The 18,368-nt window shown below is 50.2% G+C and overlaps 1 protein-coding gene across 2 annotated transcripts in view; it reads right to left on the bottom strand.

Annotated features, from left to right (window-relative positions):
• Positions 1-18,368, bottom strand: part of KCNIP3 (potassium voltage-gated channel interacting protein 3) — an 81,599-nt gene that overhangs the window by 24,872 nt on the left and 38,359 nt on the right. Inside the window, exon 1 of one of the 2 annotated variants that reach the window (XM_081796841.1) lies at positions 1,591-2,004. The exons of the other annotated variant lie outside the window; for it this stretch is intronic. Within the exon in view, the coding sequence (XP_081652967.1) occupies positions 1,591-1,693 (103 nt within the window). The 5' untranslated portion in view covers positions 1,694-2,004. Of the gene's footprint in view, positions 1-1,590; positions 2,005-18,368 lie in introns of those variants that run through there. 2 annotated transcript variants of the gene reach the window in all.

Genomic DNA, 18,368 nt, shown 5'->3' with positions numbered 1-18,368 from the left:
TCAGAAGGTTTTGCAACACCAAGTGGAATGAGACCACTGGTGCTCCTGGCCCCTTGGTGGCCCAGGAGGGTCCAGGAAACAGGGAAGATCAATGTAGGGGCCGTGGCTTGCCTGAGCACCAACCACCCCCCACACCCACCACAGACTCCAGACAGCAAAGGACAGGGTATGTGGGACAGACAAGTGCCCTACAGGAGCCATAGGTCCTCAGGGGCACAGCGGTGAGGATGCTTTCCCCTACCTCATCCCAAGCAAATGCATTTCCCACTAAATCCCCAGTCATAGATTCCCAGCTGGGGTCAGCAACCAGACAAGTGCAGGCCCAGCTTGGGCAATTTTCCTCTCCAAGTAAAATTTAAAGCTTAAGGCGGTACCTCTCAGAACCACCTAGATCACGTCTCTTCTCTCTGGGCCCCATGAACTCACCTAGAAAAGGTGTGATGGAGCCTGATGGCTTCTTAGGGGCACATAGCCATGAAAGAGTGGGGCGGGGCCAGCTAAAGAGTCAGCTCTAGGTTCTGAAGGCAAAATGGAGGAAGGGCCTTGCTTCCAGGCCCTGTGCCCCTTCCTGTCCTCAGTAGCCCTTGGCAGGGGTTTGGGGGCACATCCTCAGGCTGGAGGGGCTGCCAGGCAGTTCAGAGGCAAGAACAAGTCCTTCCCTCCTCACCTGCCTGGACCTCTGGGTTTCAGTCCCAGGAGCTGGAGCCTGGCAAGGTCAGCAGAGTGCTGAGGCAGGCAGGATGCCCATCCTCCCCTGAGAGGACAGCAGGGGAGCAGGGGTAACATGAACAGGACAGGCTGGCCCCTTCCCCACAGTACAGAGGTATGGGGCTGCAAATGCCTCTTTGGACCTGGGGGGAGGGGAAGTTACAGCCCTGGTAGGTCAAGATCCCCTTAGAATGGGTGTGCCCTAGAGGGGCTCCTCCTCCTAACCTGCCCAGAAGTCTTAGGGATGTATAGAAGGTTGGGAAGCAGCTCCGAGGGCGCCTCTCAGGGGTCCCAGGGAGGCTGTCCACTGTCTGATTTAAGAGTAGGTCAGTCTCCTCAGTTAATATTTTACTGGGACAGCAATGTGGTGCCCGAGGATTTGGTTACTGATCCCGTGGGCCTGAGCCTTGTCTAGGGATGTTGGTCGAGGCAAAAGGGGCTGCCCTAATGATGTGGCTGAGGTCTCTTATCACTTGCCACCATCAGGTACCCCAGGCTGAGGATCCTTCCAGTCATCTTCACCCTGAGCCACCTCCCGCCAACGAGAGGGCCGAGCCGGCTGTGCTCACCCGGGGCGGCTCGGACCGGCAGGCCTAGGATGGCTCAGTGTGTCACCAGGCATCTCGCTCACGCCCACCCCAAGCGCCGCAGCTCCATCCCTTCCGGGGTTCCTCGGAGCCCCAGGCCTCTCCGTCCTCTCAGTCCCAGGCCAGCCCTCAGGAGTCCGGAGGGGGCGGCGGCTTCAGGCGGCCAGTGCCGCTGAGCGCTGTGCGCCCGAGGGCCGCACTCGCTGGGCCCGCGGACCCGCGCCGCGGAGCGCGACCGCGGCTCCCTCCCCACACACTGCTGGCCCCGGCGGAGCGGCGGATGGCCACGCGTTACCTTCCATGGACATGGGCTCCAGGATGCCGAACTGCTTGAGGACGGCGATGAACAGCAGCACCACCACGGCCATGGCGCACAGCTCCATGCCCTGGATGCCCATGGCGACCCGAGCTGCCCGGGGCCGGGGCGTGCCCCTCGCCCGCGCGGTGCCTCGGGAGGCGCCGGGGCCCGTGCAGCCCGCCCGGCCTCTTGGGGAGGCCGCGGCTCACATCCCCCGGCAGGCGGGGCTGCGGGTGTCGACGGGGCCCGGGCCCCGCGGAGAGCTGCGGCGGCGAACTGGGCAGGCCCCGAGGTTAGACGCGGCGCGGCGGCAGAGCCCGAGCGCAACTTTCCGAGTCAGCCGGCAAACTTCGAGGCGCGGCGGCGGCGGCGCGGAGCGCAGCTCAGGCGGCCGGCGCGGGCCAGAGACGCCTCCATGGCGGGCGCGGGCGCCTCGCCTCTTTCGCCCCCTCTCCAGCCCCGCGGGCGCGGGGGCACGGGGGCGCGGCGGCGGCGGGGGTCCCGGGCGCTCCCGGCCGCCCCAGCCTCCATCGCGGCTCGCCGCGCGCTCATTGGCCTAGGCGCGGCGACCACCCGGGGAGGCGTCCCCTGCGGCCTGCCCCCACCCCCACCCCCGGCGCGAGCCCGGGAAGGGGCGGAGGGAGGTGGCCCCGCCCCACGCGGCCCAGCCCCCGGACGGAGCCTGGCGCACAGCCACCGCCCCCCTGCCGGTCCCAGGGAGGCCGCGCGGTCGGCGGTTTCACCCAACTGCCGGTGCAAGGTGGGGGCTGAGTGGCTGGGGAAGGGGCCGGGGACCGGAGAGGAAGGGAGCCGCAGCATCGCTCTCTGTGAGGAGTCGGGGCTCCAGACTCCTGGCTGAGGGTTGCGGAGCCTGCCACTGCCGCTCACCGCCCCGCGGGCCAGCGCAGAGCCGGCCTTCGGGGGATCGGGGAAGCCCTCTCGCCCCGGGGTATTTCCCCCACCATCAGGTCTCCGCTCGCGACTGAACTTGGCCCTGGTCTGGCCCCCGCTGAAAATGAAAAAGTGGGTATCCAAAGTTATCCAGTTCCGGAAGCCCACGTGCGCTCCAGGCTTTTGGAGGGAGTGTGGGATTTAGCATTAGAGACTCTTGATTTTGCTGCGTGACCTTGGTCGAGTCACGGACATGCAGACTCCTCCTCCATACAGAGGGGCTGGTGCCCGCCTGCCTTTCTGGCTGTGGGAAAGAGCTGAACGGATGCCAAGTGCAACACGAGGGCAGTGCACAGGAGCGCTAATTCGTTTGTGGATCGCTCTCTTCCTGCCTGGGGGCACTGGGTAGGAAAGGAAGGAGAAAGGAAGGGGAGGGGAGGGGAGGGGGCGTAGCGGGGCGGAGCCCAGGATCCTTCAAGTCCCCGAACTCCCGGACTTGAGGGCGGGAGCCGTGGCTCTCTGCTGCCCTCCTGCGGGCGTTGCGCTCTGAGGCTGAACTCGCCAGCTCCGGGCTTAGAGGGCCGGAAGCGCGCGGGCTGCTTCGAATGCCAAGTTCTTTAGTTCTCCTGCCGCCGTAGTGGAGGGGGAGATCCAGCCCCGCTCCACGCCTGTTTGGACCTAGGGCCTGAACAATAGTAGCTTCCATGTATGAGCCTCTGCTACCCACTCGGTTATTCGCTCAACAAATAGTGAACGTATACTGCGCCCCAGGCACAGAGCTCGGGGGTGCCCGGGTGGGGCGGGAAACAGCAGCTGGTGTGGACGAGGGCCCTTCTGGAGCTGGCATACAGGAGCCAAGCCTTTAGGTTTACTCTTAATCCCTAAGGGCTGCCCCAGTGGGCATTTCTCGTCCCCATTTTACAGTTAAGGAAACCCACCCGAGGGTGGACTGGGGCAAGGGCACAGATGCAGCCCAGGCCTCCTGGATTCCAGAGCAGATGCTGGCCCAGCATACCGCACAGTTTCCAGTGGAAATGGATGGGAGGGAGGCTGCTGGGTTTCTTCCGGCCTGTGCAGTTCAGCCTCAGTATTTAACACACCTGGTTAAAAGTCTGAGTTATTGGAGATATTTTTAAAGAACTGTAAATGCACAGCTTTCAATTGCATTTAGTGGGCATGCGGTGAATTTCCACTGACCAAGAGTTCTAAGCAGAGACGCTAATGATCGCCAGAGAACACAGCTCTGTTGGAGCACATGAGTTGCTAAAGTGTTAAGTCTAGAAAGGCTCAAGACGCTCCCGTACTCTAATTTACACACTATGTGCTGAGTAAAATCTAGCCTGTGTCCCAGCTAGTTGCCACCAATCCTCAATCAGTGGTCTGGTTAAGAGTACATTAACCTCTCTCAGCCTGTTTCCTAAAATGGGGATGACAAGCCAACCTCTCCAGGGGCTTGTAAAGGATCAGGTGAGACAAGGGCTGGCCTGTGTCACAGGATCTGATGGCCCCTTATGATGTGTTCTTGGAGCTGGGTATGTTCAGGGTGCCAGATGTGAGATAGATGGGGGGACAGAGAACTGAGCAAGCAAAGGAAGCCATATGAAGGGTCCTCCTGAGGCTGGTCCACCCATGCTCTCCTGCCTCAGTTTCCCCTGGTGCTCCTGAGCATCTTCCCTGGGAAAGCTTCAATGACTGCTCATAAACACTGAGCTATAAATGAGACATCGATCCCCTGGCTCTGCGGCGTAAAATATTAACGATGCCTAAGTGGATACCAGGGATGAGAGCAGAATGTCCGCTCGGCATTAGCAGCCTGGGCCATGGGCCTAATGGATGGGAAGCTGACTCCCCCGCTCGCTCACTAGCTTGGGGCTTGCCAGCTCTGGGGCCAACCAGGTCCACTGAGGCTGGGCTGATGGCCGCATCACACTCCCTGCTTCCATAGGACCTGGACAGGGAAGCTGGCAGACAAGCCCCTAGACTCTATACATCCTCCCCACACCCATGAAGTACCAGGTCAGGCCTTTCCCAGCTGCCTGTAGCTCCTCGGGCAGCTTCCAGCTGCCCCCTCCCTAACAGCTCCCAAGTGCCTCCTATGGTGGGGAGCATGCTGGCTGTTGACAGTGATCCCTGCCAGCTCCCTGCCTTGGGGGAGGGGCACATACAGAGAAATCTCTGTGGCACAGGGTGCTGAGGACTGCCAAAGAAGTAGGGAAGGACGAGGGGCAAGGTGGGGGGAGCAGCTCGCTCTACCCCAAGTGATAGTAGAAGGCTGGGGAGCTCTGAGCCCTCACCTGGAAGACTTCAGGATGTCTGGGAGGCTCTGGGAGGCCCTGGTGTCCTGGTTTAGGAAATTTTTAGATCTCCAGCTGTTTTGGGCTGGTCTGGGGCACACCTCGAACCTAGCCTTGCATCCCACACCTGAGATCCTGGTCTTCCTATGCCTGGAATATTGATACTACTCCAGGTCTGCCTCCAGGAAGCCTCCCCAGATTATGCCAGCCCTGCATCAACCCCCTTCTCCTCAGAACCGCCATGGCCTCCGCTGCCTGGACCCCGCCGTTCTGCATCATGTTTTGGCTGTCTGCCCAGACATCTTCCATGTCACCCCATGCTTCTCCTCTCTCACCATAGCTGCGCTATCAGCTCCTGTGGGTTGGGACCCTGTCCATTTGACCAGTATTAATTGGGCGCCCCAGCCCACTACTGACCACCTAGCTGCCCGAGGATTTCAAAAGGTCTTTTGACTTTTAAGGGAGGGACTGGGCCACACATATGCTGTTTGAGGGACCCATGCCCAGCAAACAGCTCGGCAAGTTGTTCCTGTCTCAACTCTCCTGGAGGGCAGGCCACCCTTGGTTCTAGTGCATTCTACTGGGCAGAACAGTCATTATTCAATTTATTTCTCCTCATATCTCATAAGAACCAGACAAGAATGTCCACAAGTGGAATTCCACACCCCAAAGAAATGCCTCTAGGACTCCTCCTCATGGATGTCCCAAGGCTCCTCAAATGTGGTGCATTCAAAGCTAAACTGTCAACCTTCCCCCAAACCTGCCTTATCTGGTCAGGCCAAAACCCTGGCTTAGCCTGGAATTTTCCTGTCCCACTCCTGCCCAGTTTACCAACAAACTCTGGCACTGTGTCTCTTTCTCATCCTTCTCAGCTCCACTGCCACCAGCCTGGCCATGCCATTGTCTTTTTCTCCTGGACTCCTGACATCAACTGCCAGCAACTCTCCCCATCTCCATTCCGTCGTCCTCCTGTCTCTCCCCCTGACCACCCATCAGGGTGGTCACCTCAAGATGGACATCAGATCCTGTTTTTCCCTTGCTTAAAACCTCTAGTGTCTGGCTGACTCAACACTGGTTGTGTTTGTCTGCTTGACATGCCTCTCCCTGATTTGGTGACAGCCCTCCAATTTCCTTTGTGGAGCCCCCTACCCCTGCCGGCCTCGGTCCAGTGATTTTGGAGGTTTGGGGATATAACTAGTCAACCAACACCAATTCCTCTTTGCCCACTGCATACCACCCCTCCACTGCCATAGTGATTGGTTCAGGGGTGGGTACCAGCTGGGAGCCAGGACAGTGAGAGACCTCCATGACTGGCTCTGGGACAAGCAGGAGAGAGGCACTCTCGTTCACTGTGGCAGCTAAATGACCACCCTGCTACCATGTGGGGACAGGAAGCTGGAGAATGAAGTTATTTCTTGAGAAAACAAAAGATAAATAGCTCAAGTCCAGTTGACAATGTTCTATGCCTTGACCCAGCTGTGCCTCATGGCACAGCTAAACCTATGTCTTTCAGTTATATAAGCCAAGAAATCCCCCTACTGTTGCTTAAGCCAATGTGAGTTGGGTTGCTGTTCCTTGCAGCCAAAAGGGTCTTAATCAATGCAACCCCCATTACTCATAGAACAAAGACCAAAATCCTTTATATGGCCCATAAGAACAGCTAACATTTACTAATAACTCACTAGGTACCAGCCACTTCAACACCACTCAGCTTCATTTCTCACAGCTCCCCGTATGGATGGTTCCTCCCCGTAGGAACTTGATAAGAGGAAGAAGTTGAAGCACAGAGTGCTTAATTCTTTGCTTAAGGGCACACGGCTGAATACGCAACATCAGAATTTGAACCCAAACATTCCAATTCCACAGCCTGTGATTTTAATTCAAACCTGCCATGCCCCTCTACACCAGTGTGGTCGGGCCCTTCCTCCTCTCCCTTGCTCACATGTCCCAAGCCACACCTGCAGCTTCCTGAATAGGCCCAAGACTCTCCCACCTCCAGATCTTTTCGCATGCTCTTCTCTGAGCCATGAATGTTCTTCCTCCTCCTCCTCTTCTGTTTCACCCAGCTAATTAGTGCCTACTTGTCCTTTGGGTCTCAGCTTAAGTGTCACTTCTGCAGAGTATCTTCCCTGACCTGTTCCCCCTTATTAGTCTCTGCTATGCTATGCCCCCATCCCCTTCCCGCTTTGCAGTTCTCACAATGTGAGTTAGGCTATTTACTTACGTGTTCACTTATTTGTTTCTATTCTCCCACCAGATTGTAAACTTCCTGAATGTATAAGTTGTACCTGCCTCAACGTATTTATAAAATAATTAATGGGATGTCAAATGATGCTTTTCCTTCAATTATTTCAGCAGGGGCTGTCCTGGTATCACTAGCAAGAGCACCAGACTAGGAGTCCAAGAGAACCAGGGCCAAGTCCCTAGTTCCAACCCTAACCTGTTGGCAGAGTTGGCCAAGGCACACCACCTCTCTGAGCTTCCCTTTTCTTCTTGTAAAATGGGGTCACTTGGTGAATTTACCTGCCTGTCAGAAAGTGAACTATGAGAATCTGACAAGCTGATGGATGTGAAAGCATCCCAAGACAGGCATGAGGGACCCTGTTCCTGGAGATGCCCACTTCCTCAGAGCCAGAAACACCTAGGAAGTGACACCAAAGTGGTCTACTTCTCTTTACCTTATGGTATTGCACAAGTCTTCCAATCAAACAGACCTCTGGGGTCTGTTTGAACCCATCCACACAGTCTCTTCTCTGGCCCAACTTCAGATTAAATGGGGAGGTCTGTGGCTACAGGTAACAGAAAGCCTCCATTCCTTTAACTTAAACCATAAGAAAATATACCATGTCACACACAGAAGTCCAGCAGGAGGGTGGCTCCAGGGACAATCAGCTCAGATTCAGGGGTATCACTAAGGACATGGGTTCATGTATCTACCTACACCTCCAGCCTCAAGGCATTAACCTTACCCACAGCCTGTTCCCCCTCATGACCGCAAGATGGGTGCCTTGTTTCAGACATCACATCCTGATGTGACAATGTCCTGGGAAAGATGGGATCCTTTCTTCCTATGTCTCTTTTTTTATAATGAAGACTTACCCGTTAAGTGTCTCATGAACACTTCCTCGTGTTTCATGGCTGGAATTATTTCACATGCCATGCCTAAATATGTTGTTGGCAAGAGGAATGAGACAACCACTATAGGAGAGACCGCTAGCTCTCCACCAAAACTCATTCTCCTCTCTCCTACAGTTAAAAAGCCTTAACTAGGCACATGGTTGCCCAGTGGTGACAGCATTTCTCAGACCCCTTTGCAATTAGTTGTGGCCATATGACTGAGTTCTTAACAGTAGAAGAGATGGGTGCTGCTTTGGGGATGGAGGCCTTAAGTCAGGGAGTGAGTCTCCTCGTCATTCTCTCTTCTCTTTTTCTTACTCGCTAGAACCCAGACATGTCGATGACCAGCCTCAGCCACGCAGATTATGACAAGTCTGGAAGGGGAGGAAGGTGTGGAGCCACAAGAAGGAAGGGACTTGGGTCCCCGAATGACCCTCATGGAACAGAACTGCCCACCACGCTGGAACACTCAATGCTGAAATGTTAAGGAAGAAAGACATAAACTTAAAAAAAAAAAAATCTCTCAAAGAGATGAAGTGAGGTGAGAGCTGGCTATTTTTTAAAATAAAGGTAGAAAAGAAGAGGGAGATAAAAGGTAATGAAGGCCTCACAATGTTGGAAAAGCAAACACTTGGACCAAACAGCAGAAATAAGATTGTTGCAGAAAGCATTTTTCAAAGGTCCTTTAAGATTTATCAGCCAAAGATGGCCTCAAGTGAGAGACAGAAATGGGTAGAACAAGGAAGCCAAGAAATAAAGCAGCTATGGGAGAACTGTATTCAGAAAAGAACTTTGGCAGTAGTTACTGAACACAGAACTGACTGGAAGAAAATGGACCAGAAAATGACCAAGTCTTTGAGGGTATTACATTGTGGTAGAAGCCAGAAGTCTGGCCCCAAAAAGCCTGTGAGTAATCAAGACCCACAGAAACTCTTGGCCTTCCCAACTTGCACTAGCGGAAAACTTGGAAAGCTCTATGGCCCCAGAGGAGGACACACTTCCCAATGCCTACTTCAAATGTGGCCTAGAGGGAAATGGACAGGGACTGGAGGGCAAGGCTGGAACTGTGGAGGACAGGGGGCAAGGTGGTGGACCCAGAGAACAGAACTAAGGTGGCTAGTTAAGCTTTCTCCTTCCACTGCAGGGTGGATAGCCCAAGAATCCTCACTATCCAAATCCACATGTTTTCTGAATTCAGATATGAGAGTTATTTTAGTAAGTTCAGGTCATGAGTAGTATAATGTATCATCCAAATCTATCAGATTCCTGAGTTTTGGATAACAAGTATGAGAACTCATGAGTGAAAGGTATTAGAAAATTATCTGAATTCAGTTCCAAAGTTTCGATAGGGAGGAGTTGGCAGAGCCACAAGGTGGATGGCACCTGAGCCCCGAATGTCTGCATGGAGTGGAGCCACTCACCAACCTGAACACACCTCAGGATGCTCACAGGAGAGAGAAATAAACTTTGTCCTTAGGTCACTGAGTTTTAAGAGTCTCATTGCTACAACACCTGATCTAACTAATTAATGCAAACATGATGGCTCAGATCAATCAGGACCACCCCCAGGGGGAGGGAGAAGGCCCAGTTCTACTTGTGGCTGAAGGAGGAAGGGAGACACCTGAACCTGGGGCTAGAACCAGAGCTCTCTAAAGAGGGATAAAGTGAGGAGTAGATTGGGGCAGACAAGCTACAGTCTCTTCACTAATACCCCTCTCTTATAGTATCTAGGCCCAAGGCCCAAAGTCTCATCCCTCTACCCACCAAGTAAAGAGATATCAAGTAAAGAGAGTCCACTTCCTCCAAAGCAGGGCTTTAAAAAGCCTTCAGACTGTGTCTCACCAGCCTCTACTGATGCTCTCTCCTTGGGTGGGGCTTAGACAAGTCAATGCCTCAAATATTTAGGGAGCCCTCACTCTGTGGGTTGTCCTGGTGAGCGTTCTACAGAGTCAGTTTCTTTTTTTTTTTTTAAAGGTTTTTTATTTATTTATTTGAGAGAGAGAGAATGAGAGAGAGAGCACATGAGAGGGGGGAAGGTCAGAGGGAGAAGCAGACTCCCTGCCGAGCAGGGAGCCCGATGTGGGACTCGATCCAGGGACTCCGGGATCATGACCTGAGCCGAAGGCAGTCGCTTAACCAACTGAGCCACCCAGGCGCCCCAGAGTCAGTTTCTTATGGAGATCTTTCTTAGACGGGCTATTGGAAAAGTTCCTCGAGTTTGAGAATATTCACTGCTATTGACTGAGCCAGGTATCTGCTAGATGCTTTACAAGAATTACCTGGTTTCATCTTCATGTTGACCCTAATTATGGAGTAAATAACACCATTTACCCCTGTGGCAGAGACTTTTGGTTGCATAGACTTAGGATCTGTTCTTCCCTTCTTTCTCTCTAACAGAATCTTAATTTTGTAGGGGACAACAATGTGCTCTGCTGAAAAACTACATTTCCCAGCTTTCTTTGTGGCTAGAGCGGGCCATATGACACAGTTTGGGCCAATGAGATATAAGCAGAAGCCATTGGGTGGGGCTCCTAAGAAACTACCGTAAAGGGAGTGGGAGAGACTCAGTGGCATATGCCCTTTTGTCATTTCTCTCCACTCCTTTCTGGAATGGGTTATGATGGCTATACCTGGAGCCATGAGAGAAGGACACAGGCTCCTGAATTATGATGACGTGAGCTGCCAAACTAAACCTAACAGATACCTACCTCTGGAGTTGTCATTGCTTGAGAATACTAAACCCTGGTCTCATTTAAGTCACCATTACTTAGGTTTTCTGTTCCATGAAGCTGAGGAGAAACTGAGGCTTAAGAGATGTACACCAAGTGCTCACCATGTAAGAGGCAAAGCTGGTGTTTGAATGTACTGTGAAGACAGTGCCACAGAGAGATGGGTGGTGTGCCTCACAACCCCTGCCTCCCCATTCGCCTCCTGTGCTGACCACATTGGCTCTTTGGGGCTCCTGCCTTGCCTGATGTCGGCCTGCTCCTTGCCAGTTGCCAGTCTTGTGACTGGGAGCTTCCTTCTAAATGTTCAATCTCCAACTGAAGGCTCCAGCTGTTTGTTCTGCTGCTCTTCTCACCACCTCTAGGTTGCTCCACCTTCCAGCCGAATGGTTGGGCTGGTTTTCTTGGCCCCAGTCCTCACCAGCACTCCTCTGCCTAGCTTTCTGCCTTTCCTCTCTGGCCCTGCTGCTTCAAGAACAAGCCTGGAGGCAGAGAAGCCCATGATGAGGACAGGGAAGAGCTTGGGTGAAAGGTGAAGGTTGCCTGCACCCAGGTAGAGGCTGAAGGACTGGAAAGGAGGGAACCTCATTGAGAGAAATGAAGGAAGCCGACAGATTCTGCATATTCCAAATGCAGCCTGGGAGGAAAAGCTATAGTTTTTAGGGCTCTGCTCCTACAGTGATTTTCTCATAACTTATAACAATAAATTTTTTTCGAGAAGATTTATTTTAGAGAAAGAGAGAGAGCACATGCATGAGCGGAAGGGGCAGAGCGAGAGGGAGAGAGAATCTGAAGCAGACTCTATGCTGATCATGAAGCCCAATATGGGGCTCGATCCCATGAGCCTGAGATCATGACCTGAGCCAAAACCAAGAGTTGACTCAAGCTTAACTGACGCAAGTGCCTATATAACAAAACATTTTTTGAAATATTTAGGTTGGGGGCAACTGGGTGGCTCAATCGTTAAACATCTGCCTTCGGCTCAGGTCATGGTCCCGGGGTCCTGGGATTGAGCCCCGCATCGGGCTCCCTGCTCAGCATTCCTGCTGAGCTTCCCTTTTCTTCTTGTAAAATGGGGTCACTTGGTGAATTTACCTGCCTGTCAGAAAGTGAACTATGAGAATCTGACAAGCTGATGGATGTGAAAGCATCCCAAGACAGGCATGAGGGACCCTGTTCCTGGAGATGCCCACTTCCTCAGAGCCAGAAACACCTAGGAAGTGACACCAAAGTAGTCTACTCCTCTTTACCTTATGGTATTGTACAAGTTTTCCAATCAAACAGACCTCTGGGGTCTGTTTGAACCCATCCACACAGTCTCTTCTCTGGCCCAACTTCAGATTAAATGTGGGAGGTCTGTGGCTACAGGTAACAGAAATCCTCCATTCCTTTAACTTTAATCCTCCCACTCTCCCTGCTTGTGTTCCCACTCACACTGTCTCTCTCTCTGTCAAATAAATAAATAAAATCTTAAAAAATAAAATAAAATATTGAGATTGTTTTTAAATGACAGTGTAGCATATTGGTTAATAGTTTAGACTTTGAAGACAGACTGCCTGGGTTCAAATCCTGGCTTTTCCACTTATTAGCCATGTGACCCTGGGCAAGTAACTTAGCCTCAACAAGACTCAGTTTCTGCAACTATAAATGGGAACGATAATACCTATGTCACAAAGTGAGTATGAGGGTAAAATAAATTAGTACATGCAAAGCACTTAGAACAGTGACTTCCTTGAGGTATTCAATGGGGGCTGAAGTTCTGTTATTATCACAGAGAAAGGATTCATTGTATATCCTATCAACACTCAGAGACCAAGCAAGAACATAGGTGAGTTTGAACACATCTGTGCTTTTATTTTTTTTATTTTTAATTTTTAAAAGATTTTATTTATTTATTTTACAGAGAGAGTGAGAGAGCATAAGCAGGGGGATCAGTAGGAGAAGGAGAAGCAGGCTCCCTGCCAAGCATTATTATTGATTCTTAAAGGATCTTTGCTTCCCCCTTTTCTTTTTACCTTGTTGCAAAAACAGGTCTACATTCTTTTTGTTTTTACTAAGTGTCTTGAAATGGGCCATACAGATAGTTTAAGGAAATAATTCACAAAACACACATGTGCCTCATCCATATCCCTGTCCTCCTCAAAGTCATCAAATAATATAAATACTATATAAATGAATCATGTGAGATTACCAATATTTGACTCTGTTTAACCTGATAAATAGATAAATAAATAAATAATTCAACATAAATGTGATGAAAGTCCCAGAAGAACAGAAGAGAGTAAGAAAGAAGCAAAGAAAAACTTTGAAGAAATAATAGCCAAAAATTCCCAAATTTGATGAAAAACATAAATCTCTAGATACAAGAAGGTCAAAAAACTCCAAAATGATAAACATGAAGGTATCTCCACCTATACACATAACAGTCAAACAGTTGAAATACAAAGACAAAGAGAAAATCTTGAAAGCAGCAAGAGGAAAATGACACATCACATACTGGGAACAATATGATTATTAGCTGTCTTCCCATCAGAAATAATGGAAATAGGGGCACCTGGGTGGCTCAGTCAGTTAAATGTCTGCCTTTGGCTCAGGTCATGATCCCAGGGTCCTGGGATCAAGCCCCATGTTAGGCTCCTTGCTCAGCGGAGAGCCTGCTTCTCCCTCTCCCTCTGCCTGCCACTCCCCCCTGCTTGTGCCCTCTCTCTCTCTCTGGTCAAGTGGATGAATTAAATCTCAAAGAAAGAAAGAAAGAAAGAATGGAAATAGTCAGAAAGCAGTAGAATGACATACTCATGGTGCTGGCAGAAAAAAAAAAAAAAACCTATCAACCAAAAATTCTTTATCTAGCTAAAACCATCCTTCAAAAATGAAAACAAAATAAAGACATTCCCAGATAAACAAAGACAGAGAGTTCATTGCTAGCAGACTTGCCTTATAAGAAATATTAAAGGAAGTCCTTCAGGCTGAAAGGAAGAAATTCAAATCCACGGAGGGAAGAAGGGTGCCAGCAATTTAAATTCTGTGAATAAATTTAAAAGATTGAGTAAGGGGGTGCCTGGGTGGCTCAGTCTGTTGAGTGTCTGACTTGATTTTGGCTCAGGTCATGATCTCGGGGTTATGGGATCAAGCCCCCCATTGGGCTCTGCATTCAGTGGAGAGTCTGCTTGTCCTTCTTCCTCCCCTCTGCTCCTCCTCCCTCAAATAAATAAATAAATAAAATATTTTTTAAAAGACTGAGTAAATATAACTTTTTCTTGTTTGTACTCTTAATTTCTTTAAAAGATATGTTTACATAAACCAATATTTATGACACTGTATGCTTTGGCTTATAACACATATGAATGTAATATATGTGATGATGACAGCATACAGGAGGAGAGAAAAGAAAATATATTGGAGGAAAGTTTTTATATTTTACTGGAACTAAGTTAATATTATTCTCAAGTAAATTGTTATAAATTAAAATGTATATAATAATCCCTAAAAGATTCACTAAGCAAGTAAGTCAAAATAATGCAATGTTAAAAACCAACAGAAGAATTAAGATGGTATAAAATATATGTTTAACACAACAGATGGCAGTGAAGGAGGAACAGAGAACAAAAAAGAGACAAATAGTAAACAAGTAGCAAAATGGCAGGCGGAAATCCAACCATGTCAATAATTACAGTAAATGTGAATGGACTATAATTGAATGTCAGAGAAAAAAAAAAACCAGAAAAGAATATAAGGAAGATGTGGGACAAAGTAAATAAGTCCAACAAATGTGTAATTGGAGTTCCAGAAGAAGCAGAGAGAAAGAAACAGAATCAGAAAGCCAAACAAATGTGTAATTGGAGTCCCAGAAGAAGCAGAGAGAGAGCAAGAGACTGAAGAATCAGTCATTTGAAGAAGCAATGGCAAAAAAATTTCCAAAACAGATGAAAGATATCAAACCACTTTATCAACCAGCTCAACAAAACAAAGATAGGATAAATACAAAGAAAACCACAGCTAGGCATGTCATGGTCAAGCTGCTGAAAACTAAAGGTAAAGAGAAAATCTCAAAGACATCCAGAGGAAAATGACATTCAGGGACATAATACAAATGATGGTAGACTTTGTGACAAAACCACAGAAGCCAGAATACAATGGAATAACATTTTTTCAAAGTGCTCAAAGAGAACTAACCAGCCAACCTATAATTCTATACCCAGCAAAAATGTCTTTCAAAAATGAAGGGCAAATTGAGACACTCTGAGTTAAAAAAAAAAAACAACTGAATTTCTCATCAGCAGACACATTCCACTAGAAGTGCTAAAGAGATGGAGTTTCCCATGCTGGAATCAGCCTCTGGGAATAAGTTATTGCCCCTCACAGGTGTCATGGGATCTCTCAGCATCTTGAGAATCCCAGAATCAGGGCCAGTGGTTTCTGGAAGGAAAGGAACTTCATGTTCCTTAATTGAACAGTTCTTTTTCCCATGGTTCTCGTGGTCTGAAAAGACTTGGAAGTCATGAGAGAACTGAGCTGCTTGACATGTTGACATGTCTCCAATTGTCACTGTGGTAGTTGTAGACCCCTCACTGCCTACTTATGGAAAATTCTGTTTTGATTTCCCAATGAACTTTGATTACACGTTGGTCAGAAAGAAAGGATCTCTCTTCATGCCTCTATCGGCATCCAGGGTATATCCATATCCCCATCTATTGTCCCAAGGATTTACAAGAGTCTAGGAATACTGAACAGGTAATGGAAAGAGGGACACTTGAGGCCACCTTGTCCTCAGCGCCCCTCATCCCACTCCTTACGTCCCTGTGATAGAAGATTCCCATTCCCTTTTTCATTTGGAGGACTTCTAATCTCTTTCTATGTCTTTTCTTACCCTTATACAGGTCCAGTCCTGAGGAACCAACCAGCCCCAGAATGACAGGACTGGATAAGGCCAAGTGTAGTTCTTCTCAGCAACTTCACTGCAGACACTTACAGTTTGTACAATGTCCGCCATGTTTCTTTGGGTAAATTAATTTTTCTTGGCTGAACTTGGCTTTTGCATCTCTCTGTGTTGACAAGAGGTTGGGCAATGGCGAGTCAGGAGATTGAAGATCTGTGTGACCTAAGCTATGTTGCCTCTCACTTTCCTGGGCCTTGGCTTCCTCATCTCCAAAGTGGGGGAAACATTCCTTAGCCCGTGGCCCACCCACTCATACTGTCATGAAAATCAGGGGTCCCCATGCATGTGGGAGAGCTCTATATGCTAAGGGGCTCCATGCATATGTTGACTAGTATCATGTCATTTTAATGTCCTGCTGAATCTAGGCTGGGGCCCTCTGCACAAAATATACACAGGAAGCATCATTGGCCAACTCCGAGTCTGCTTGTTCTCCCTGGCATGCGCCCCAGTCACACGGTGTCATCGATCCTCATGTTTTATGACATTAAAGCTAAGTACTCTGAAGTCACATCCTTGCTGCTGATCTGTGAAGAAGTCTGGACATAAGCATTTCTTTGTTTGTACTCAAGCCGAGGGCCCAAGGATGTCTTGGGGAATTTCCACTGGGGATGCTGGATGGTGGTGCCTCAGCTCTTGTGGTGGCCTCTGGCAGCTCAGGGAGGTGTGCTGATTCCAGATGCCCTGCATCAGCCAGATGCAGATGAATGGGCTGGGAACCAAAACCTTGGAGTCTGAGATGGGAAGCAGCAGGGGAGAAGCCAGAGCCCTGGGCTGGGGGTTGAAAATCCCAGAGCTGAGATCCACTCTTGCCTCCCTCCCACAAACTGGGAAGTCTCAGCCAGTCCGCACTTCTCTCTGAGCTCAGTAAGGTGAGGGAACTGGGGACTAATAATAGTAGCAGCTTCGGGGCGCCTGGGTGGCTCAGTTGGTTGGGCGACTGCCTTCGGCTCGGGTCATGATTCTGGAGTCCCTGGATCGAGTCCCGCATCGGGCTCCCTGCTCGGCGGGGAGTCTGCTTCTCCCTCTGACCCTCCCCCCTCTCATGTGCTCTCTCTCTCTCTCTCATTCTCTCTCTCAAATAAAATCTTTAAAAAAAAAAATAGTAGCAGCTTCATTTACTGAGTGCTAACTATGTGCCAGGCACTCTCCCAGGCACTCGCGTGCATAACATTGTTTCATCCTGACGCTGCTGTTACTATCCGCACTCAAGCCTGCAGGGATGGAGCTGCAGGACTCGCCCCTCCTTCTACGCTCCAGAAGCCTGGGGTTCTAACCTGAGCACGTGCTCCAAGAAGGTCCTTGGCAACACTCCAACATTCCCCCTCTCAGAGGGCTTGTGAGCCCTCATGGAAGAAGGGTGACCCAGAGGAGGGAAAGGGGTTTTTGAACCTTCCTTCTATCTGGAGAGACATAGGATTTCAGAGTTAGAAGGAGGCGGAGGCTCATTCATGTATTTACTCATTCAACAAATATTTTACTGAGTGTCCACTCTGCGCCCAGAAGATAGAGCATTAAACGTGTCACACGTGGCTGCTGGCTTCAGGGAGCATGCATTCTAGATGGGAAGACAGACCGTGAGACAGTTATCATGGGGCAGGCCACAGGTGGTGGTGGGAGACATACTGCGAAGAGCTCCACCCCAAACCTAAGGCCCAGAACAGGTTTCCCAGAGGCAGCTGGAACACTTCCAAGCCCAGGTCTGAAGGCAAAGAGGGACATGAAGAGGATTTGACTATGAAGCTCCAGGGCAGGAAAGTGTGACCGGGAGTGAGCAGGTGGTGGTTGGGTGGGGACAGACAGTGAGCCATAAGGGGCCATAAGAACAGGGGGTGGAGGCAGGGCCAGGCAGGGGCCAGGAAGTCAAGGTAAGGGGTTCAGACAGGGTTTTATTTGGAGGGCAATGAGGCATTTGTCCCCTCTTCTCTCCTCCCCCTCCCCTGCCCTGCCCTTTTCCTTATAATGACCTCTCTAGCTGCTACATGACCAGGTTAAGGGTGGGTGGGAGAGGCTGCAATGATTTCCTCCCATTTCACAGATGAGACAAGTCAGGCCCAGCCAGGAGCTATGAAGTCACACAAGTGGCACAGTGGGGACAAGAGCCCAGACCTCTCAACTCCTTGGTCAAGGCTCCTTCCTCAGCCCTCATCCCCCTGGAGCTGAACATCTAAAAGACACGGGGCAGCAACCAGAAGGGTGGGAGGCCCACACACAGCCCTACTTCTGCTGGCTGCATGGCAGATGGATCCTGGCCGCCCTGGGCTTGACCCGAGGACAGACACACGGGGCCCCGAAGTGAGCACCCTGGTCTCCTCTCAGCACAAACATTTTTACCAAAAGAATAGACTCTGGGGGCCAAATTTCCAAAAGATGTATGTGAAGCTGGGTCTGTGCAGCTGCCCATTATAGCCTGAAGCACAAGGAGTCAGAGGACTTAGAGACGGACTCACACGAGACAGGATATTTCATATTCGCACAGTCGTACATGCAACGTCACATGCATTGTTTCCTTTGAGCCTTAAAACCTGGAAGACAGCCAGGGATGTCATTATGATTCCCAATGAACAGATAGGAAAGTCGAAGCCTGGCTTCTTAGGTCCACATGCCAAAACTTAGCTCTGAGCTGGGGTGGGCACCTGTGTGCAAAGACAGGGGGTCGGCGGAGGGGGCGGGGTTCTCCCCCCAGATGCTCCTACTTCTGCACCCCTTCTGCTCTCTGTGGCCACCACCCAAGTCTGAAAACCACAGCATCTTCTCCGCGTCTTTGCGCTATGCTTTCCCCAGTTTCTTCCTTCAGTGTGATCCCACCTGCCT

Source organism: Leptonychotes weddellii, chromosome 10 (assembly GCF_054177405.1).
Source record: "Leptonychotes weddellii isolate Sample4059 chromosome 10, ASM5417740v2, whole genome shotgun sequence".
Lineage (NCBI taxonomy): Eukaryota > Metazoa > Chordata > Mammalia > Carnivora > Phocidae > Leptonychotes > Leptonychotes weddellii.
The sequence above is the reverse complement of the archived record's forward strand: the minus strand, read 5'-3'. Positions and strand labels throughout refer to the sequence as shown.